The sequence below is a fragment of the Megascapheus bottae genome, chromosome 24 (assembly GCF_031878675.1).
Source record: "Megascapheus bottae isolate mThoBot1 chromosome 24, mThoBot2.hap1, whole genome shotgun sequence".
In the NCBI taxonomy this organism is placed as follows: domain Eukaryota; kingdom Metazoa; phylum Chordata; class Mammalia; order Rodentia; family Geomyidae; genus Megascapheus; species Megascapheus bottae.
The window spans coordinates 4,058,883-4,081,684 of NC_143532.1; the positions used below are offsets into that span (position 1 = coordinate 4,058,883).

Sequence of the window (22,802 nt, forward strand, 5' to 3'; positions counted from 1 at the left end):
CCACTGCTAAGGAAAGTGGATCTGAGGAGGGGCGGACCCCGGCAGACCTGCCCTGTGGACCAGCAGCCAGCACCAAGTCCAAGGAGTGCTCTTCTGTTGTTATTCATAGAAAATGGAATTCCAGACTTTTTTTTAAGGGAACCCTTCCAATTTTTAAATGCAAGCAACTTTATGGCACTTTATTTTTTCCAAGATAATATATCAAGACAGCACTTGGGCCAAAGGTCAGATGGTCAGGATCTGCACTCACTGTGCCCCCTGACCCTACCCATGGCAGGCCAGCCCCAGGGACTACATACAGGAGAACTCACATCCACGCCAGCCTCCAATCAGGGCTTTTAGTGGAAATAAATGTGTAAATCAACCCCATCTCAACTCCCACATGAAAAGGACAGAACTACTAATTTTTACCACCACATCCAAATCCTGTTTTACTTCATAGGATGGGGGTGGAGGAGAGAGAAAAGACTTATTTGAAGAAAGAAAAGAAAAAAGAAAACCAACAAAGGCGAACTCAGAAACTCACCGCTGTTGACTTGGGCAATAGCTTTTGCTGGTCAAAGAAGAAAACAGCTCGGTCCCGAAACCCATCCCAGACATGAAAATTACAGAGCAGCTTGGCGGACACCCCCTGCCCAGCCTGTGTCACTCACTCCTGAGGAATGCAGTTACAGCCCCCCCCCCCAGCACAAACAAGCAGAGGACACGTCAGTAATGTCCACAGCCGGCTCATGCCTGTGGTGCACAGACAAGAGACCCGTGGATTGACATTTGCCAGATGGAAGAAAACACAGACTGGAAAGGAACAGGAGAAGCAGGCACAGCAAGTGGCCTCTGGCATGGCTAGGGATGATTTCAGTTTCTCAGACTCTGAATGGCACAGTAATTCACACCTATAATCCCAGTTAGTTGGGAGGTGGAGATAGGAGGATCACAATCAGAAGCCAGGGAAGCAAAAGAAAAATAATATTAACTAAAAAAAAAAAAAAAAATCCAAAGGGTGTGTGTGACTCCAGTAGAGTATTTACTTGGTAATAAGCAGGAGGTCCTGCATTCAATCCCCAGTACTGAGGAGGGGGGAAGAAAGGGAGGAAAGGAATACAAATACAAAGGTGCTGAAGAGACACCACACAGAGGCTGAGCCACACCAGCCAGATCCCTCAAATGGCAGGGGAACAGCTCGGCGGACCTCCACACACCCACTTCTCAGGGCTCCTGGGCAGAACCTCAGGCCAACCAGACAAGACAAAGCCCCACACAACCCCTGCCTGTGCCTCTGGTCCACACTGGCTCTGTCTCCCAGCCTTGCCACTGCAGGACCTTTGTACCTGCTTCCAGACCCCTGCATGGCCACCACCCCCACAGGCCCCTCACCACATCATCTGTGCCATGCAGCACCCTCAACTCTCCACCCCCTCTCAGGCTCAGCATCACAGCGCAACACCTCTGCAGGGAGCCAGGTGACCCTGATGGGTGAAGTTCACCAACTCCTCTAAGGGGAAGACAGGACAGAAGGGTCAGGCCACATGGACAAACCTCAGGGCCAGCTCTGTAAATCACCAGAAAGACCTGGCTGCCGGCCTGGCCCTGGCTGTGTCACACAAGCCCAGTCTACGTCCCAACCACACTCCCAAATCACAAATACTGCTGCTAACCCTACCTTACAGATGAAAAACCTGAGGCACACAAGTCAAACAACTCAAAGCTAGAGCCTAGCAAGCATGCATGCAGGAAATGCCAGAGAAGGCCTTGGAAAGAAAGAGAGAAAGAGAGAGAGAGAGAGAGAGAGAGAGAGAGAGAGAGAGAGAGAGAGAGAGAGCGCGCGCACGCGCGAGTGCAGATGTACACACAGTGTGCACTGGTATTTGTGTGAGGACAAACTGTATAAAGCCAACAATGAAGCATTACAAAACTGTAGTCCTACAGCCGTGGCTGGCACTGCACAGGACTCGCAGCCTACATCCCAGCCTCCAGGCAAGAAGGCAAGGCGAAGGGAGAGGCCAGCCCCGAACCACTAGGTGCCCACCCAGCCCTATCTAACCTTTCTGCAGGCCACAGCCGTGCAGGAAAGCCATAAGGGGTCAAGCTGAGGCCTCCATGCAGGGTACCTCTGCTCATGGAGATGACGCACCCCACACACCTGAACCCCAGTGCTTCTTCCTGCCAGAGTGCTTCAGACACGCAAGCTGCCTGGCCGTCCCAGCACCCAGAATGTCAAATGTGGAAGCAGCAGAGAGCAGAGGCCATTTTATTTACCTGAGGCTGTCAATATCATTCTTTAAAATTGACTTCACCGTGCAGCTGCCAGAAGCTGTGTCTGGTCATTCAGCAGGCTACAGAGGACACAGCTGTCCTTCCTTGCTCAAACTGCAAAAGTTATCACCCTGCCAGGCGCAGTAGCTCACGCCTGTAATCCCAACTACTCAGGAGGCTAAGCTCTGAGGATCACGGTTCAAAGCCAGCAGGGGCAACTAAAGAATGTGAGACTCTGATCTCCCATTACCCACTAGAAAATGGGAAGTAGGGCTGTGGCTCAAGGGGTAGGGCTGTAGCTTTGAGCTGAAGGACTCAGGGACAACGCCCAGGCCCCCAGGGGTAGCTCAGTAGCCTTGAGCTGAAGAGCTCAGGGACAGAACCCAGGCCCAGAGTTCAAGCCCCATAACCCAGAAAACAAAACAAAACAAAACAAGTTATCACTCTTTCTTGCTGGGCCTGGCTTCAAACCCCAATCCTCACTGCTGAGCCTCCTGAGTAGCTAGGATTACAGCTGGATGTGAGTCACCAGCACCTGGTTTTTACACTGGGAACCTGCGAGTGGCTATCAGATTCCAGGCAAGGCAATAGGCTCCCTAAACTCAAAGCCAACCAGAAAGCTACCATAAGAGACCTGACCTAGCAGCTCCTGTGTCCAAAGAGAGGCAATGAGGCAGTGAGACTGCAACCACCATTTCATCATCACAACCTGAGTGATCTCATGCCCATGTAGAACTGGCAGAGCCTGAACTCAGGCCCTAGGAGGCACTACCCTGTCCTCCCTTCTTTTTCTATATACTTGTTGGGCACAGTGTTGATGCCAGAGGTGTATTAGCTCCACTTGTGGGATCCATAGCCCTCCCCACCACACTGCTGGAGAGCAAAGCACTTGCATGAGGTCACAGGCAAGCAAGGGGCAGAGCCTTAAGTGGAATTCCTGATCTCCTGTTGAGACCACTGCCTGGGAGGGGGTCAGTGCTTCCTTGGCTCTCAGAGCAACGTCAAGGCTAACCCCTGTCCTGTTCACAGTACTTGTAGCCCACCTCACATCTACCCGGCCTCTCCTGATCCTCAGGACCCACACAAGCCAGGAGCTCAGTGGTTCTTCCTACACTGGGCAAGAACACACTTGGGATGCATTCCTGGGATCTGGCTTCTATGTAGGTATCTAGGTCCTGGATTCAGGATGCAGAACAGTGCATGTCCACTCTGTCCACTGCTCATACACCAGAGCACTGGGCATCGTCCTCCTCACACCCTGGACCAGCCATGACCCAGCGAGCCTAGTCCAGGACCACCCCTTGATGGGCAGCCCCTCCCTCCTCTCCTCCAGGACCTCAGTGCATCCCAGTGCTCCTGCTACGAGTCACCCCTGCTCGTATTGGAGCCCCATGGGCCTGGAGTGGACGTCCACAGCTCCCTCCTCCCTGTACACTGCCTGGCCTGAGCACAGTGCCTGCATCCAGCAGGTGTCCCATATGTGCACACAGTGGGCACAGAGGCCAAAGTGCTGAGTTAGTAAACCCAAGTGTGTGAGGCAGATACTGCAGCCCACGAGCCTGGAGAGGGAAGCAGGGCTCCACCCCACCAGGGCCTAACAAGGCCCATAAGGAAATGGAGGTTCCCAAAGCTGAAGAGACACCGATGGGGTACAGGGCTAGGATTTGGGGTATGGACACTACGCAGCTTGCAGGGCAGAGCAGGAGGGTAAGAGCACAAGCCCTCTTCAGAGTTCTATCTGGCGAAGAGAGACAGTGGCACTGTGTCTTCTCAGGTCTGGAGTCCCCACAGTGTGCTACCTGGCTCAGTCTTGTTCTCCTGGACCAGAGGACCCCACTGGAGACAGAGCAGAGACAGGAAGGCTGGAAAGATAACCCCAAGACCTTCTCCCTAGAAAGGAGGGGCAGCTCGATGATGGACCTCTCTGAGCACACCCTCTTCATCTGGCCTCCCTGACCCAGCCTGCATACCACCAGGTATCAATACCATCATGTCTACGGGACCCAAGCCTGGAAGGCTCAGCAGCAGGAAGGCTTGCCCAGGGCTCATGGTCAGTATCAGCCTAAGTCCAAGCTCCAAAGTCTCAGGCATCCTATGGCCACCATGCCCTTAATTTACGAACCTCTTAGAGCCCAACAAGTCCCCGGTCACTGCCCTGCCCCCACCCTGCGGGGACTGACCCACATGCAAAGACAGGTTGGCAGGGTCAATCTTGTTGTATGTCCTGCTTATCCCAGTCATCCAGCCAGAAGAATTAGCCCAAAAATGAGACCCAGGGAAAAAGCAAAGGTCCTGGCCGTCCACACACTTACTGTAGAACTAACTGCAGAACTCCACTTGAGCTTTCCAGACTGGAACAACAGTGCCTTTCACACCAGGTCCTTTTGTACCACATTCCCAGGGAGGATGAGAGTCAGATACAAAGGAGTGGCCAAACAAACTCAGTTCAGCCAACATATCCCGGGGAAAGGGTACCATTCTAACTGGCCATCTCCAGTGGCCCTGGATCCACTGACCTACCAGATGGGCCTGTCTGGGGGTGGGGAGGAGGGATTTCATAACCATACAGCTGTCAGTCACTATATAGCCACTACCCAGAAGCTGTGTATCACTACCACCCCTCCACCAAGATAAGCCATCAACTGGGCTCATTTCCTTTTTTAACAGTAGAAAAAGGCTGGCTGAATCACATTTATAGTCCTAGGAGGCTGAGATCTGAGGACCACAGTTTGAAGCCAGCCCAGGGAAGAAAGTCCAAGAGACTCTTATCTCCAATTAAAAATACCTGCCCCCACGCCAAAAAAAAAAGCTGTCATTGGAACTGTGGCTCAAGTGGTAGAGAGCTAGCCTTGGCATAAAAGTTAAGCAACAGGGAAGGGTCCTGAGTTCAGCCCCAGCACCAGCACACACACAGTGAATTAGAAGAAAAAGACAAATGATGTGCTTTCTTCATCCCACTCATTACTACTACCTGAAATGTCACTTCTCCTCTGGAATGGAGGGTGCCCGAGGGAGCCCTGCTTCACCCACCTGTGGACCAGCCCCTGGCACAAGGCCAGACATGCAGGAAACCCGGGGCCAGGGACTATGGCATGAGCGAACTCGTAAGTATGACCCACTGGGTGAACCCCACTTTCCAGCCTTAGCTGGTCCCAGATGACAGAACTCATCTTCAGAACCCTGGCCACAGAGGACCCTGCACTATCTAGCTAATCCAAGGCCAAAGCCAAGTCATTTATTCATCCCATGTATTTGTTAATCAAATGATTTCCTTATCCACTAATTTATATTTATGGAACACCAGCCACAATCGGGCCCTGTGCTTGGTCGGCAGCCCTTCCCCAAGTCTATCACCCCACCTGCAGGAAAGCAAGACTCACTAGTAACTCACCCTCTGCACTCTTCCCTGACAATGTCAGCACTAAGGTGAGGGGGACAAGGCCCTAGCTTCATGCCAGAGCTGGCTACGTGGAGAAAACCACCCTCGCCAGGTGACTCAGGGGTAAGACAACCCTGGCCACACCCTGGCTGGGACTGAAGGGGGAGGAGAAATAAGGGAGCACTCTCTAAGGCCTTCCTTGTCCCATCCATGCCCATCTCCTTCCTTCTTATGTGGAGCCACATCCAGCATGGGAGGTAAGGCAGGGCCTGGGCCAGCCAGACCCCAGCCAGGGGGGCCTGTCTCCTCTCTACCCCCATAGGCTGGGAGAGGACCAGACAGGATGCCTTCACCTCATCCAGATGAGAGGGGGGGTTCCATTATTCACCCATTGAATACCATTGGCCATTGGTACCCAACACGGAGCCAGCTCAAATCCCCCTACAAAATCCTCTGGAGAATGGGTGTGACACAGACACATCATGCTTTTACTAGACCTGAGCAGAGGGCCTGTTCTCACCTGCTGAGTTGGACTTGATTTGAGCCACCACTGTCACCAGTATTCCCATCCCCTTTTCTTTCAGGTTATTTTTCAAATAGGATCTGATGCTTTATGCCAGCAGCACAGACCACAATCCAGCCAAACAAGAACTTTAAAAAAACTGAATCTGAGGCCAGGAGCATAGCCATTGGTAGAGTGCTTACCAGTATACATGAAGCCCTGGAGTTCAAGTCCTCAGTACCACATACACAGAAAAGGCCAGAAGTGATAGAGGACTAGCATTGAGAAAGCCCACAGACAGTGCTCAAGCCCTGAGTTCAAGCCCCAGGACTGGCCAAAAAAAACCAAAACCCAAAAAACTGAACTTGAGAATAAAGAAGAAAAGCACTGTCCTACCAAGCATAGCTGGAGTAACAAGGCCACAAAAGGGAAGTTCTACTAATTGTATTGGCTTAAAAATAGGCAAACATAAATGTCAGTAGCAAAGCCACACACCTACATGCCACAGTCCCAATCTCTCTAGTCCCTCCTTAAAGCTGACTCAAGATCAACGCTGACCAGGGCAGAGAGGCTAAGAGAGCTCGTTTACTGGGGTCCTCTCTACATGTTGCCAAGCAGGAAGGTCCCTGGCTTCCTTTCCCAGGCCCTACAGGCCTCACTGAAGTCTTTGGACCTGAAAGACACATTCATGTTAGACTGGTGCCCAAGCTTGGCCCGCCTCCAGCCGGTCTCAGCAGCATTAGCTGCCTCTGCCAGGAAGAGGGATGAACACCTTCACAGCACAACCAACCCACACTGGTGGGGCAAATTCGAGGCACTCAAATGTGCACTCTGCCATGGCCTGCTGGGGTATCTTCTGGAATTTTTTTTTCCAAACTTAATGTTATTTCATCCTTGATCCTGGAGGCTTATACTCATTCTGTTCCTCTGATCTCTCGGTCAGAGAGGTGAAGTGGCCCAAGGTCACCCAAGTAAGGTCACCATGCAAGGGAGAGGCTGAGCCCACTTCTGCAAAGCAGCCCTGCACGGGACCACCACGCACATCTTCCATGACGTGTTCTGCCTTATCAGACTGAGACTGCCTCTCAATCTTAAAATAAACATCTTAGGGGCAAGTAGTACCAACCTTGAAACTCCAGACTGAGTTTGAAGAAATAGTTCATCATAACCAAGGAGACTAAACACAGCTCCCAGAAAGCGCAGAAAATGTTGCACAGATAAACCCTGGCCCAGCCAATCAACTCTGAACAAAAGACCATCTCTTTCTTAAGGAAATGTTTCATCATTCCCGAGCTTACTTCTGCATGCCGGTCTGCTTCCTGCTGCTGGAAGGTGGTGCAGGCCCCAGGATGGGCCTAGAAGGGGCAAGGGGTGTGTGTGCACTAGATGTTAACCAAAAGTCATCTCAACACCAGGCACCTGGTTGTGAATTAAGCCCCACACACCCTAGGGCTCCTTGAGGCCCACTGAATTACTCTGGGCTTTGAGTCGCGAGTCCATGGGAAGACTGGCTAGACTATACCAGATGAAGCAGACAACTTTCACAACGTATACTAATAGTGATTTGTAATGGCTGTGTCTCAGGGCTGAGAAACTTGATCATGCCAAGATAGATTAGCAATGTCTACCATGGGCCAGGCAAGGACTAGCAAGCAGTCTGTGTGTCATTATTTGTCACATCAGAATCAGACGACCTGCAGATTCTCTTCTCATTCCAAACAATTCTGATTCTAATTGTACAAATAAAAAAAGGAGGAAGGGGGAAATAGAAAACAGACTAACATTTTCCAACACAACATAGCTAAATTTGGCCAAGACAAAACTGGTACCCTTGCAGTTCAGGTGCTCTACGCTGTAAGCAAGAAAGGGGGAATACAAATCTACTCCCTTCATGCCCAGCAAGTCTCAGACCTGGGACAGTTGTTACAAAAGCATATTTTCTTTATTTGGTCTGGTGTACCCCTGTCTATAAAACATGTTAGTATGCAAACCTCCAAAGAGCTGGGTTCAACCCCAGCCAGACCATTTTTGGGCTTCCCCCCTCCCCAGTTCTGGGATTTGAATTCAGGGCCTGAGCACTGTTCTTGGGCTTTCTCAAGGCTAGAGCTCTACCACTTGAGCCACAGCACCATTTCCAGCTTTTTTTTCTATCTATGTGGTACTGAGGAATCAAACCCAGGTCTTCGTGCATGCTAGGCAAGCACTCTACCACTAGGCCATGCTCCCAACCCCCCAGCCAGACCTTTTGCCCAACCTGAGCCTCAGCAAACTGCTCTGCCTCTCCAGCACCATCATCATCTCATCAAGCACTTCTTTGAAGAAACAAATGCTCAGAAAAGCTCAAAGCAACTGATCTATCTTTTCCCCACACTTAGCCCCCACTGGAAGGGGCCTGAAGCAATCTTACCTACCCCAAGCTCCCTGCATCTGCCAAGCCCCAACAGGGAGTGAACCAGACACAAAACTGTGTGATCGGGCAAGTGTAATAAAGGGAAATAAGACAAGGGTAGCATTCAACAAAAACACAGGAAATGTTTCTCTATCCCTATGATCAACTGTCCTTATGTGCCTAGGAATTGGAGGGTCTCCTGAGACACAGGACTCTCAGTGCAAAAGCCCAGGGCAGGCCCAGTCCACACATAAACCTGGGTGGAGGAGAGGGCCCAGCAGCTGTACTTGCAGGTGCCAGCCATCTCAATGTTTCTGAGGAGAGGAACCAAGGAAAAGTGCCTCAGGGTCTTCCCAGCAACATCTTCCTCCAGGGAGCCATGCCCACCTAGAGGCTGGGGGCCTGAACAATGGCAGAAGAGGGTTTGGACAAAAGTGGAAGAACTTGGGACTGAGGTTTCCCTAGGAGGGGCCAGGGAGCCAGACCCCCTCCTCTGAGAAGGTGCCCAGTGGGGACTCGGGTCCCCAGTCCTCCTCCAACTGGAAGGAAAGGCGCACTGCTTGCCCAGGAATACTGGTATGGGGCCCTGACACCAGCCCAAGGCATGGTGAGCAGCTCTGGCAAACACGTGGTCTCAGCAGGGCAGGAGGAAGCAGCCCCTACACAGCAGCAGACTGGACAAGGAGGCCCCAACTATGAGGTCAAGACAAGACCATGGACTGAGGCACCCCTGAAGAGAGGAGTGGCTTCTAGGCTCTGTTAAAAGCAGGTGCTCTGGTCTGGTGCTCACGGGCCCAAATGGGGATCCAGGGAGGAAAGGTGACCCTGCATGGGGGTCTATAAGGCAGGCACAGGCAAACCTGAGGAAGGCTACAAGTAGGATCTCCTGTTGGGAGCTCACACCCGGCCGCCACCTGGGTGGCACATGTGTCAGGGGCAATATCACTTAGAAAATAAAACTAACTCTCAATTCTGTTTGGAAATCATATTTTCCAAGTGAAAATCTCATTTGTCAGCACTGCTGCTGAGTACAAGGTGAAAGCACAGTAAATCTAAGGCTCCCAATACAGAGAAGACCTGTGTTGAGGACTCCCTCCAGAGTCCAGAGACCAGCGTTCCGAGACCCCCACAGGAGCCTTCCTTGACCCTAAGGACACCATACAAGGCAAGGGTCTCCAAGAAAACTGGAACTTCGCCAGGTAACCCAGACAAGCAAGGAAAGCACTCAAAGGCCTGGCTTCAGGACTCCTGGATATTTATAGACCCCAAGCCAGACCTCAAATTTACCATCCCTCAGGAAGCCAGCATGGAGGAGGTTGGCAGTAGGGGGAGAGGGAGAGGGAATGGGTGCCCACTCCTCTGCACAGCTCCCGGGCCAAAGACCACCTGAGCTCTTAGTGGAGTCTAGGGGCAGGTCCCATACAGAACTCCAGGACCTTCATTTTCCTAACTTCTTTTTTTTTTTTTTTTTTTTTTTTACCAGTCCTGGGCTTAAGCTCAGGGCCTGAGCACTGTCCTTGGACTTTCTCAAGGCTAGAGTTCTACCACTTGAGCCTCAGCACCACTTCTGGCTTTTTTCTATGTATGTGGTACCGAGGAATCGAACCCGGGTCTTCGTGCATGCTAGGCAAGCACTCAACCACTAGGCCAAACTCCCGGCCCCTTCCTAACTTCTTTCACTGTGGTTTCTTGAGCTCCAAAAAGCAGAGGACCCACTGTGCCACCTGGAGTGGGCCTTGGGTTGAGCAGGTAAAGGTGGAAATGCTGAAGCGCCAGGCCAACCACCTCAGCCACTAGCTGTCCTTAATCCTTCATCCCCTCAACACAAGAGGATTCGAGGCATTTCACTTCCACAGAAACCTTCTGGTGCTAATTCCTCGCTCCCCATTTTTATATTGGCATGATGCAATACTCCTTTTCCACCACCCAGATCTCTGAAGTCCTTAGTCATCCGGGCAAAGGCAAGGACAGTGGCGGGGAGGGATCAGGGGAAGGATCAAGCTGGGGTGCCTGCTAGTGCTCTGACCAAGGGCACCTGGCTCAGGCAAGAGGTGGCTCTCAGGATTCCGGATCCCTTAGGTAACAGAGGCAGGACAACGGGTCCCAGCTCTACTATGGGAAGTGACAGCTCCTGACTACGGAAGCCCCTGGGAACAGTTCTTGAGTGGACCTCCACGAAAGGTGGTATGGCCCTCTGAGGTTGGTACAACTGGGGGGGCCTGAGTCAGGAAGTCCCGCAGGACTCAGGGAGGACTGGCCATCCATCATCAGGGACCACGAACCACTGGATGACCCCAGCTGGGCTGCATGACCTCAGAAGGGATTTCCCAAGAGACCCCGAGGCACACAGGTCCTGCCCTGAGCCTGTGCCCCACACAACTGCCTGCAAGAAGACCCTACTCCACGCCTGCACAGAAACCTGGCAAACCTCAGGTAGGAGGTGGGGGGAGAATTTTCCCCTCTTTTTCTGTTTCTTTTGTAAGATCACTGCCATCCTTGTCAGTTATTTTTGTTTTGGCTTTACTAGTCAGGAGGTGAAGAGCAGGTGAAGACAGAAGCTGCCTAGCTGGAGAGATGCCACACGACATAAGAACAAGGCCTCATGCCACGGGGCCAGGCCACCCACAGAGGGGCCATTAAAAGCCTCCATGGCAGGACACCGATGTTCCCTACAGGAAAAGGAGGCAGAGAGGCATGGCACAGCTCAGAGGAATGGAGCAGCAAGCAGAGGGGCACTGAGCACTGAGCTGTAGGGGCTCCCTTTAAAAGCCAGGTCATCCTTACACCTGGGCTGGCTTGGGCCCCCCCAGCCTACCACAGAGACCCCAAGGGCTGAGCATCTGTCCTGGGGTGGAAAGAGGCAGAGCAAAGTCCACCCAAGCTTCCCCTGGAGAAGCTCCAGGAAGGGCTGCAGGAAGACCCGGGATGCCCCTCTACTCAGGGAAGACAGTTCCCCTGCCCACACCTTTCTGAAACCCTGGTCCTGACCCCGAGAAGCCTGCTCAGCAGACACTGCCAGGGCACCTACAGACAAGTGGTGCTCCACCACTGTAAGCAAAGTGCACTGCATGCCTGCATGCCTGCCTACCTGCCTGCCTGCCTGGGCCCTAACAGCTCACTCGGGACTGGTCAGCACTCATCCACAGGGAGGACTCAGACCAGCACCTGCTGTGGGTATTGATTATGTTGAGTGGTGGGGTTCAGCACATGAGCACCATCAGTAACGTGAGGACGCTGGCAGTCATCTACACAGGGAACTCAGACTTGTGCCTGCGCACGGTAAGTCCCGAGTACTAGCTTTTATCTGCATGAAGGACTCAGACCATCACCTGAGCACAGTCAGTACTCTGTAAGTGTAGCCCTTACTGCCATGGTCTTGTGAATTGAGCTCAGCATCTAGAGAAGAGCGAGGTCTCCACTGGCTTTCCAGTCGCTACTCTGCATTTCCTCTATGTAACCTTACCCTGTTAGGGTCTCAGTTTCTCCTATTGCACCATGGGGCTAGAGGCTATGGCATGATTAGAAGAAACAGCTGTGGCTGGACGCAATAGCTCACGCCTGTCATCCTAGCTACCCAGGAGACTGAGATCTGAGGATCCAGGTTCAAAGCCAGCCTGGGCACAAAAGGACCTGAGATTCTTATCTCCAATTGACCTCTAGAAAATGTGAAGTGGGGCTTGGCTAAAGGGTAGGGGAGCAGCCTTGAGCTGAAGAACTCAGGAACAGTTCCCAGGTCCAGGCAGAGTTCAAGCCCCGAGACCCACAAAAAGGAGGAAGCAAGGAAGCAAGGAAGCAAGGAAGGAAGGGAGGAAGGGAGGGAGGGAGGGAACGATAGAGCGAGCTATTACCAGCCTGCAGCTCCTGCCTGTGCCTGTTGAACTTGCACATCTTCATCTTTGCATGGAAGCAGGCAGCCGTGTGGCAGGCTGGTAAAACTTGGGGACCCACTGGATGTCCCAGTCATTGCCCTTCCAGGCAAGTGCTCCTGCCTCACTGCCCTCAGCTATGTGTACTTCCCCACCACAGCAGACACAGTATGACAATGCCTTGCTACCTGCCAGGTGCCCTCCAGTCCCCCTGGCCCTGGCTGCCAGCCAATGGGGCCGCCAGGCACCTTGAGGAAGAGCCAGGTGCGGGAAGGAAGCCATAGGGGCTGCAGGTGAACAGGAGGGGCATCTAGTGGGACTGTGGTTCCAACGTAACCACCTAGCACAACGCCCAGCAAGAGGCACATGACCCATACCATGGCCCTGGTCCCAGCACTCAGTCCCTGAGCCCCGTTCCTGGAGCACTCACTCTTCAAGTCTGCACACTGCAGTGACTCACAAACTTACTCCTTGTGTCCATCCTTTACAAGCTGTTGGCCTTCGCATTCCGATACCAGCTCCCCTTATGCTGAAAACTTCACCAACAAGCATCTGCTACCCATCGGCCAATGCTAAGCCAAGCGTCCTGTGGTACCTACCTCCGTGTTCTGGTCCAGCAGGCGCAGGTCATAATTCACACCCCTCCTCACCTTCCAGCAGGGGTCGTGTTGGGCCTGGATGACCTCTCACTGCTCCCTGAGCCTTCTCAGGCCTCTACTCCGCAGGGCTGCGGGTGCAACTCCACAGCACCCACAGGGAAGACGGTACACTGGTCTCCTTAGGAACCACGGGAACCATGGCCTTTCCTTTTCCCTGTCGCTGTCTGTGCCTTGTCGGCCTCAAGGCTCACGGCTGTATGCCAAGGAGTCTAGGGTAAAACTGGACTCTCTGGCCTCCCTCCCGCCTGGACAGTCATCTAAACCACACGTACCACAGGTGGGACTAGCCCTCTGCATCACCCAGGACCCAGGTGGAAGACCCAGGGGAAGGCACAAGGTGCAAAGGGCTTGTGGACCCAAACCATCTATTGGAAAGGGGGACTCCCACAGGACTGATATGGGTGACAAGCCAGCGAGTACACAAAGTCCTGGTGTGGACTGTTCATCACAGCAGCTGGCTTCCCTGGCTAGCGTCACCCCTCCTGTGCCAGGACTCTACTGCCCAGAGGGAAGAGGGAAGGTGCCCGCTTCTACTCTCCACTACTTTCTACTCCAGAGGAATCAATACTGCCTCTGACCCCCACAAAAGCCAGCTGAAACTCAGGAGCATCTTCCTTTTCCAGGTGTCCCCTCCGGAGCTGGACAAAGCCAGCCCCACCCCGGAAGCACCTGCTTGCCTGCCAGATTCCTACAGGTCACCCACCAGGGACTGGTGGATCCAGCTTGGCTTCTTCCCTCCAAACAGCTTACCCAGTCTCCCCATCCCAGCACTCTGGGTGAGCAGGAACAGTGTGCCACCTGAGAGACAAGAATCATGAGAAAGCGTCTTTGGGTGGCTCATCACCCCTTCCCCACAGGCAAAGTCAGGGGCAAATCAGAGGACTCCAGATCCCACCATCTTCTTTAGAACCCAGCTACAAACATAAAGTTGGCTTTAAAAAAGGTTTGCTGGGCTATGTAATTTAAGAGCCTCTTAAAGTACTTCTGCAAAGCTATTTCTCACTACTTATTGGGAGGGAGACTGCTTTTTAAAAATGAAACACACACACACACACACACATACACAGAAGCACTAGAATGGGAGCTTGCTAGAACAAGTAGCTGCTAGCATGCCTACCATCTAGAACCCTAGAACCTTCCAGAGGCCTCCTGAATTGCTTGAGAACAGAACAGAAGGGAAGGAAACTGATTACAGAGCATTGTTTTATATGTATGCCACTGTGGAAGGTTATTCTTACAACTACTCCAGCCTCAGGACCTTTGCACTAGCCTTACCCTTGCCTCTACATGGAATGCCCCCCCACACACACACACTGAAGTCTCTGACCACTGTGTACAGAGCACAGCTCTACTTGAAGCCCATTGGCTTGGCTCTAAGATCCTTATCACCAGAGTCTACATTTCCCTGCTCAGTCGTCTATTGTCTTCCCAGTGCCTGGAACAGTGGGATTTATCTGCAGAGGTGGTGACCGCCAGACTTCAACTAGAAGTCCCGTTCCTCATCCCCTCCCCCACCCCCCCAGACCTCCCTCCACAGAACAGGAGGTGAAGGAACCTGCCCAAGGCCCCGACCTGGGAGGCAGCAGCGGAGGATTCCAGCTCACCTGTCTGATCTGATGTCAAGCCTGTGTCACACACCCATTCACACACACACACACACACACACACACAGTCTTCGCCCCTTTGGTTCAGGCTCAGCTGCAATGCCTGCATGCAGCCCACTCCATGCCTGCACAGGAAACACACCCAGGACCTCAGGGTGGGGAAGAGACTTCCTCACCCACACCCTCCTCAACCACGGGGCTATGCACGGGGCTTCCAGCCTGGGGGAAGAAGTTCTGGGCTGGAACATGAGGCTCTCGATGGAGCAGTGCAGACCCCTGTCAGGGGACTCTCAACCACACTGAAGCAGGACTCTCCCCTCTCAAAGAAGCAAACATTCAAACTGCCAAAACAGAAATGACTGGAAGATGGAGTATCTTGTTTGAAATAGTAAACAAATGGGACTAACACAAATGCTCCCCCGTAGGGGACCACCTACTCACTTATCATGGCATGTCTCGACACCAGAAACATACGGGACGGTGAGAAGGAGCACGGGAGCTGACTCTACCAATCCTGAGTGATCTCCACAGACAGTGCCCAGTGAACAAGCGCCTCAGGGGGTAGGGATGCAGGGCTACCTACCAAACCACCAGGACAGATCCCATTGTGAGTGTTAGTGTTTCCATTGAGGATGAAGAAACATTGTTTTCTTTTGCCTAAGAAACTAGACCATTGGGCTTGAGGAATCCATTGTAAACTGCCTACAACATCTTACGGCTGCATACACAGACACATCTGCTAAATACCCCTGGCTTTTCCAAATGCACTGTGCACCTGTGGTGATGTCTCTCTAGAGACCAAGTATGTAAGAATTAGCAAAAAGGTTGGAACACTGGTCACCTGTCAGAGCCCTACTGGGTGCTGGTTGTTCCTAGTAGGTGCTTGCCTGAACTACCAACATCTATCAGCAATTCTATATATGAGCGCTGATGACCTGCAGCAGAGATGGAAAAACAGAAGGTCTCATCAAGGGAGGGCAGACCATGGATCTAAAGGTGCCCCCGGCCAGGAAGCTGTAAGCTCAGCACCCAGCTCTGGTACCAAGTGACACACAACCCAAGTTTCCATCAAAAGCACAAATGGTCCATCTTAAATATCCATTCCAACAAACTCAAGCAGATGCCTGGGCAAGAGCAGAGTCCAGACAGGCCTGGAAGGCGCCCGTGGTGAGGAACCCTGGGCCTCAAGGCTTCGGGATGATTTGGCCTCCAGGATCTCTCTGAGCTTGGCCCAAGATGGTGCCCCAGAAATCCCTTCTTGCCATGTGAGACACCAACGAGGGCCAGGAGCCATGCACAAGCCACTTGTGGCTAAAGGGCCCAGGCTGACAGCACCTGGCCACCTCTGGGCTACCCAGGGAGACACAGCCATGCAGGCTGAGACCCCTGCCAGCACTGGCACAACAGTGCCATGGCCAGACTGGCTATCTCACCTCAAATGCACCAAGCTGGACAGCCTAGTGGAGGCAGGCCATGCTGCCTTGTCCTGGGGTAGAAAATTCCCTGCAAAGAAGGTCCGTGTCTGTCTGTTCCTCTGGCTGTGTCCCCTCCCCCACCCCCATCGGATATGTTGTCTAGGAAACAAATTTGATGCACTCCAAACTCTCCCAATGACAAAAAAAAAAAAAAAATGTTTACTAAATGCCATCAGAAACTAAATGTCAGTGTATGTAACCCAAATTAAAAACATGAACACACGGCCTTGAACACACAAATGGGTCCTGGGGGTAGGGATGACTCTGGAGAAGGGGGATCTTCATTTTCAAATGGAGACCCCAGCACCTGGACAGACTCACAGCAGGACACAGAAATCACTGGCTAATCCAAGTCTACGCTCAGATGACCCCCAGCCCTCTGAGAACTGACCACATGAAAGCAAGCAGAGGCGAAGGGCTTCTCTTCATTCCATCCCCATGCCCGGAACCACTGTAATCAGGAAGCCAAGCAGTGAAAATGGAAAAACGAGCCTGGGTGAATGCAGCTTGAGAATATCAGATACAAGTCCACATGGCCCCCACCTTTGGTAAATGAATCAAAGGCCTTTCAAATTAGACCCACCATCCTGAACCCCGTGTGTGGCTTTTAAAAATCAAGATGAAATCACAGGTAAGCAGCTTATTTATACTTCTTTGGTACAGAGGAAACAAAAGCTACAGACAAAGCCCTTCACCAGCAGACAAACATGTCTAGCAGGTGATCAAATTCAGCCCAGGGATGAGAACAGCAAAATGGATTCTGGCCTTGCTGATTACAGCAGCTTATGCAGAACCACTGGCTGTCGGTTCCTGCCTGCACCACAGCCTCAGCGACTGGGAAGTCTGGATGCAAAAAGGGGAACAAACAACCATAACCAGACCATGGGTAGCAGCAGGCAGTGGGCCCTTCCCCAAGCACCAGGTCCTGTGTGGTTGGGGGCAGGGGGCTCCCTTGAGTCTCAGCACCCCTCCCAGGTAGCCCGGAAGTTTACAAGCCTTCCAGATCCCAAGTCTTCAGGCACAAGGTTCATTCAACCTGGCCCACGGTCATGAGCCATGTCAGGAACACCATGAGGATTTTAATCAGTAACCAGTGCAGGAGACCAGGGAAGGGCAAGCTCCAACCTGACCCCACGGAGGGCAAAGTTTACAGCCAGGCCAGGAGAGGGGTGTCAGGTTGCCAGGGTACCAGACTCCTTTTTAAGACTCCTAGAGAGGAAATCGAGAGTCCCAGACTCAAGGTGTGCCCAGCTAGAACTTCACCCCACGTCAGTATCGACTGATGGAGACCCCCCAAAAGGCTTCACCTCAGCTTGGTGAAGCATGGTCCTCCTAGGAGCCAGGTCTTTATCGCTCATGATTCAGGTAATTGGATCAATGTAGACAGACTGGGCAGACAGTTTGGGTTGTTTACTGGTTGGAATTCAGATCAATCACTCTGGGTCCTGAAGGCACACAATTAACCAGATAATCCCCATATGGTCTGATCTGATGGCCATTCTGAGGAATGTTATGACCCTCCCAGAAACACACCTGCTCCAGGAGGCTCAGGCCTGGGGCAGGGCCTCCCACAGAGCTGGAGCACTGCAAAGAGTCTGGGGGGGGGGGGGTAGCAAGCCGCATTCAAATGTACCCTTCTTTCAACTGGGCTTCATATTACTCAACCAAGTGTCTGGGCCGCACTATAAAATGCAGCCAGGTTACATAATGCCCAGGCCTCAGGGAACCCCACAGGAGATCCTTAGCTTGCCAGGACACTAACCTGGTATCTTACAAGGAGCAAGATCCCTGGTGGTGGTCCCGACCCCACTCCTGCCCTGCAGGCCCCGCAGCCCTACCTCCATATTCACAGCTCCCCCTCCCCCGGGTCCCCCATGGAGCTAGGGCTAAACTTAAGGCCCCTACCACAGTGGAGAAAGGTGGAGAGAAGGGATCCGGCCGGCCCCAGGACACTTCCTCCAAGCTCCTTTGCATGTTTCCTAACATCAGAGCCAGGACCAAACTTGTTCCTCTAATTACCCTCTGCCGGGCCCTGGCTCTGGACTCACAGGTGCTCCTAGCAGGGTGTCACCCACAAGGCCTGCCAGGGTGGACCAGAGCCACAGGCTGCTTGACAACCCCAGTCCCTACTCACACAGGGCAGTCCTTCAACAACCAGGATGAGTAAGGGGCGGGCTTCACCTCCTCCAGTGGGGGAGCTCAGGCTCCTGGCTCCCTCCCACTACCAAGCAGTGGCTAGTGCCACGGCTGCTGCCTTCCAAGGCAGGTCACTGTCACGCTCAACCTTCCCCTCCGCCACAACTCATTCCCTTCATGTTGAGGGGAGCAGGAAGAAGGAGAAAGCCTAGGAAAGCTCACTAGTGAAGCAAGATTTCAGGGGTCCAGAACCTAGGCAGGGAAGCACTGAAGTCTGCAGCCTCTCTTTATTTTTTCACGGAGATTTTTCCAATCCCAGACCTAAGAACTGGGTTTAAGAACATGCCATGCACCAGCCTGGAAGGTGTATGGTGGCCGGTGGCCTCTGAGACAAGACTCTGCAGATACTGCACCACTGTGTCCGTGGCAAAGAAAATAAATAAATGTTCCAGGAACGTCAAACCCAAAATTCAGAATAAAAGTCCTGTGTGCTCTGATGCTCTGGGAGTGGGGTGAAGCGATGAGAGTACCATAATCTTTTTCCCCCCTCCTCATTCCTCCGAGCATGTGTCATGACCTGTGACACACCATCCAGGAACATGGATGCTGGGGAGATGTCCCCACACGCCACACGTTCGTGACATGCATGTAAAGTGACACCGTGTTTCCTGGCCGGGCTTTCTTGCTCAGCACAGGTGTGGGCAGGCGTCGGGTTCTGCCCCCTCCCACTGGGCTTAGTAAACAGGAGCGAGACTGGAGAGGGTGTACTGTAGGCAAGATGGCCCCTCTCCTCAAAGCCTAGGACCCCCACGGCGACGCCGGGGCCGGTGTTGGAAACCACCCGCGTTTCAAAACACAAAGCATCCTGTTCAGGCCTTCCCCGCCACCCCCACCGCTCCCTCGACCCCGCCGCAGCTGTCCTTCTCCAGGAAGAAGTCCACCATTTGCAGATTCGATTGCAGAAAGAGATGGGCGGCGCGTCCCGGCGTGAACACACGGGAACAGAAACACAACGGGACCCCAGCGGGAAGCCGCACGTACACGCGCGCCCGTGCACACGCGCACACGCGCACACACGCCACACACGCCCGCTCAGACAATGCAGGGGCCGGGCCGGCGGGGGGGCGGCCCGGGACCCCGGCCGCCACACGGCCGACGGGGAAGCCCCCGGGTGCCTGGGAGCCGAGGCAGCACAGGCGATCGAGGACGGGTCACGCCAAGAAGGAAGCCGGCTGCTGGCAGCGCTTTGGGGCTGGGGGTGGTTCCAGCGCGTTCATGGCGGAGTGGGGGGTGGGGGATGGTGTTTTGTTTTCCCCTGCTGCTCGGGCTCCCAGAAAGGAAAGCCCACGACCCTCGAGGCCCAGCCTCGGGGTCTCAGCCATCGGGATCGCCGGGGCCGAAGGTTCACCTCATCCAAGGGGCCCCCCACCGCAGGCGCGCGCGCGGGCCGCGGGCCGGGGGCCGGAGGCGAGGCCGGGGGGCCGGGCAGGCCGGGGGTCCCGGGGCCCCGGGGGGCCGGGGCGCGGCGGGCGGGCGGGCCCGGGCCCCGGGCGCGCGCGCACTCACTCACCGTGGCGGACGCCAGGCTGTTGTCGGCCAGCGTTAGGTGGTGCGGCTCCCAGCGCCTCAGGAACTTGGAGGTGAGGATCTTGCTGAGGAAGGTCCGCGGGTGCCGGATGACACAGACCTGGATGTCGCCCTCCTGCAGCAGCTTGTACCTCATCCCGTTGCAGAGGAGCAGGGCCCGGCGGCAGGGCACGGCGCCCATCCTCGTGCCCTCGGGGCCCGGCGCGTCGCCGCCCAGCAGCGGCTTGGTCTCCTCGAGCTGCCGGGGGTCGCCGCCGCCGCCCGAGCTGCTGGTCAGATCCATGGCCGCGCCGGGGCGCGCGGTCGGGGCGGGCCTGGCGGGCGCGGCGCGGCGGCGGCGGCGGGGCCCGGGGGCGGCCCGCACCCCCCCACGCCCCGGGCCGGTGGGGGGGGCGTGGGGCTGGGGGCGCCGCGGGGCGGGGCGGGCCGCGGGGGCGGCGGCGGCGGGCGGCGGCGGCGGCGGGCGCTTCCTGGCCGCTTCCTCCTAGCTGGCGGGGCGCATGCCGGCGCGGCGGGGGCTCTGGGGGCGCTGGGCCGGGGCGGCGGGGGCGCGGGCGTGTCTCGGCCCCGCGCGGCCGCGCTGTGCGGTGCGTGTGTCCGCGTCCGTCGGCGAGTGCGCTGCGGGCGGGGGCCGCGCCGGCTGCGGGGCGCTCGCGGGCGGGAGGCGGGCGCGGCGCGCGATTGGCCCCCGGGGGTCATGTGCCCGCCCTCTGACGTCAATGGCGGCAACGGCGGCGGCCGCGGCGGCCGGGCCTCCCGCGGGCGGGCGGCCGGGCGGGGACGGAGGCGGGCGCGGCCCGGCGGGGCGGAGGGGGGCGGGCGAGCCCCGGCAGGCCCCGCACCCCGCCCGGAATGTGGGCGGCGGCCGGGCGGGCCGCGCCCCCCGCGGAGCCCGGCGAAGCCCCGCGGGTCCCCCGGCTCGGGTCCCCCGGCCGCCTGCTGGTCACCCGGGACCGTGCCACCGGGGAGGCCCCCGCCCTCCTGGGCCGCCGCGTGGAGCCTGGCCTCGCGGGGAGGCCGGAGGCCGGGGCGGCGCCGACTCCTTTGTCCTGAGGTCTCCCGCGCGCCAGGTGCCGGGCGGCCCATCCTGCAGGGCGGGCGGGGGGGGGGGGGGAGGGCCGGGAGGAAAGAGCGCAGCCCCGCCCGGCCGCCCCGCCCGGCCCGGCCGCCGCCTGGTCTTGGGTGCCCTGACCCGCGGGCGGGCAGGGGCCCGGGGCCCCCCTTTGCCCGGCACCTACGCGCGGACGCCCCACCCACCCCGTCCAGGATCCTCGGCGTCCCCGCTCCGGCCCCAGCCCGGGGAGGCACCGGAGCGCGGTGTCTCGGACCCCAGCTTAGAAGCCACGCCTGGCGTTATCACCAGCGGGCAGCCGCCCAGCGGGGCCCCCTCTCCCCAGCCAGCGCTCCGCTCCGGGCCCGGAAAGCCCCGGCGTTGGGGTTGGACTCTCAGGACGCACCCGTGGGCCCAGTTACTGGGGAGGGACAGGAGGGAACGGCCTGCGTTGGAGGCCACCCTGAGCAAAGTTAGACAAATCCTATCTCAAAACCAGAATGGGAACGAAAGGGGGCTGGGTGCGTAACCCACACGTGGTGGTGGAGCGCTGGCCAGGAAACGAGGAGGAAGGGGAAGAGAAACGCATCCACCTCCCGGTCCAGTGGAGATGCCTGTGTCTGTTTTGTACCTATGCTGAGATCTGAACTCGCATCGAGCCATTTTGCTCAAGGCTGGTGTTCGCCACACCTCTACGTCCAGCTTTGTGATGGCTAATTGGAGATAAAGGTATGGACTTTCCTAGCAGGGTTGGCTTCCATACTGCAAACTGCAATCTTCAGGATCTTGAGTAGCTAGGATTACAGGCATGAGCCACCTGCGTCTGGCTGTGTTTGCCTTCTTGTTTAGCACCCACAGAGGTGCTCTATGGGGTTGAATTGCCTCATCCTGCCCACAGCCTCCTTGAGGTGGGAGAGTATTTACACCCCTCTTCAGGATGGGAGAGCCAGGGTTGGGGATCGCTGGTGACAGGCAGGTTGCAACTTGCCTGCATCACTAAATCAGACTCCTGGCCAGTCCACCCAGAGTACAAGCAGAGCTGTCCTCTGCGCCCTGGGGAGGTGCTGTTAAGTTACAGATTGGAAATTCATTGACATCTCACAACATGCTGGCTTTCCTTCAAGTCCCCAACTTGCTGGAGGAAACCATGAAGCAAGAAGGGACAAGCCTGAGACCCACTTCCTCACAGAGCTCCCGGTCCTCACAGAGCTCCCGGGAAGTGGCTGCAGACCAGGCACGGGGTATTAGTAACAATTACTGTGATAGCCACAGTGGCTCAGACTTCCTAAAGGTACGGATGTCCCATGCATGCATCATTTTCTTCTCACAGTGACCTGGGACTCGCTTGCTGTGTCATCCACACTCGTAGATGAGGGCACAGAGCGCTTGAGTCAGTCAGGATTGGGCCTCCCTTGATGCAACCTCAGAGCCTGTGACTTAGCCACCAAGCATGGAGCTCAGAGTCCAGTTCTGTATGAAACCACGTAGATACTCTTCTGTGCTTAGGGCCACCAGGGAGATCTAACCCAGCTAGGGGAAGAGAGTGCCTGCTGCCAACAGATCTTCAGGAAGGTGAAGGGGACAGGATGCATGTGAGGTCTTGTACCTATAATCCCACCTATTTAGGAGCTGGAGGTAGCAAGATCGAGGCACAAAGCCAGCTCAGTCCAAGTTGACAAGACACCTTATCTAAAGGGAAAGAAATTGATGTTGTGACTCAAAGGGGAGAAGCACAAGGTCCTGGCACAAATGTCAGGCACTATGCTGGAGGCATTATGTGTTTGTTCCTCTTTCTTCCAACCAGGAATTACTATGAATCTGAGCTCCAACCTGGCCTCTAATGCCAAGTGGTTTTCCCAGTATTCTGTGACCTCTGCGCGCTCCTGAGCAGTCACTCAGAA

At 55.3% G+C, this 22,802-nt stretch overlaps 1 protein-coding gene across 1 annotated transcript in view; it reads right to left on the reverse strand.

The window, feature by feature from the left end:
* The window catches only part of Cmip (c-Maf inducing protein), a 146,289-nt gene extending 126,126 nt beyond the window's left edge, over window positions 1-20,163 (reverse strand). The window contains exon 1 of the mRNA XM_090357223.1: window positions 19,834-20,163. Within this exon, the coding sequence (XP_090213349.1) occupies window positions 19,834-20,133 (300 nt within the window). The 5' untranslated portion in view covers window positions 20,134-20,163. The remainder of the gene's footprint in view (window positions 1-19,833) is intronic.
* Between the last annotated feature and the right edge of the window lie 2,639 nt (window positions 20,164-22,802).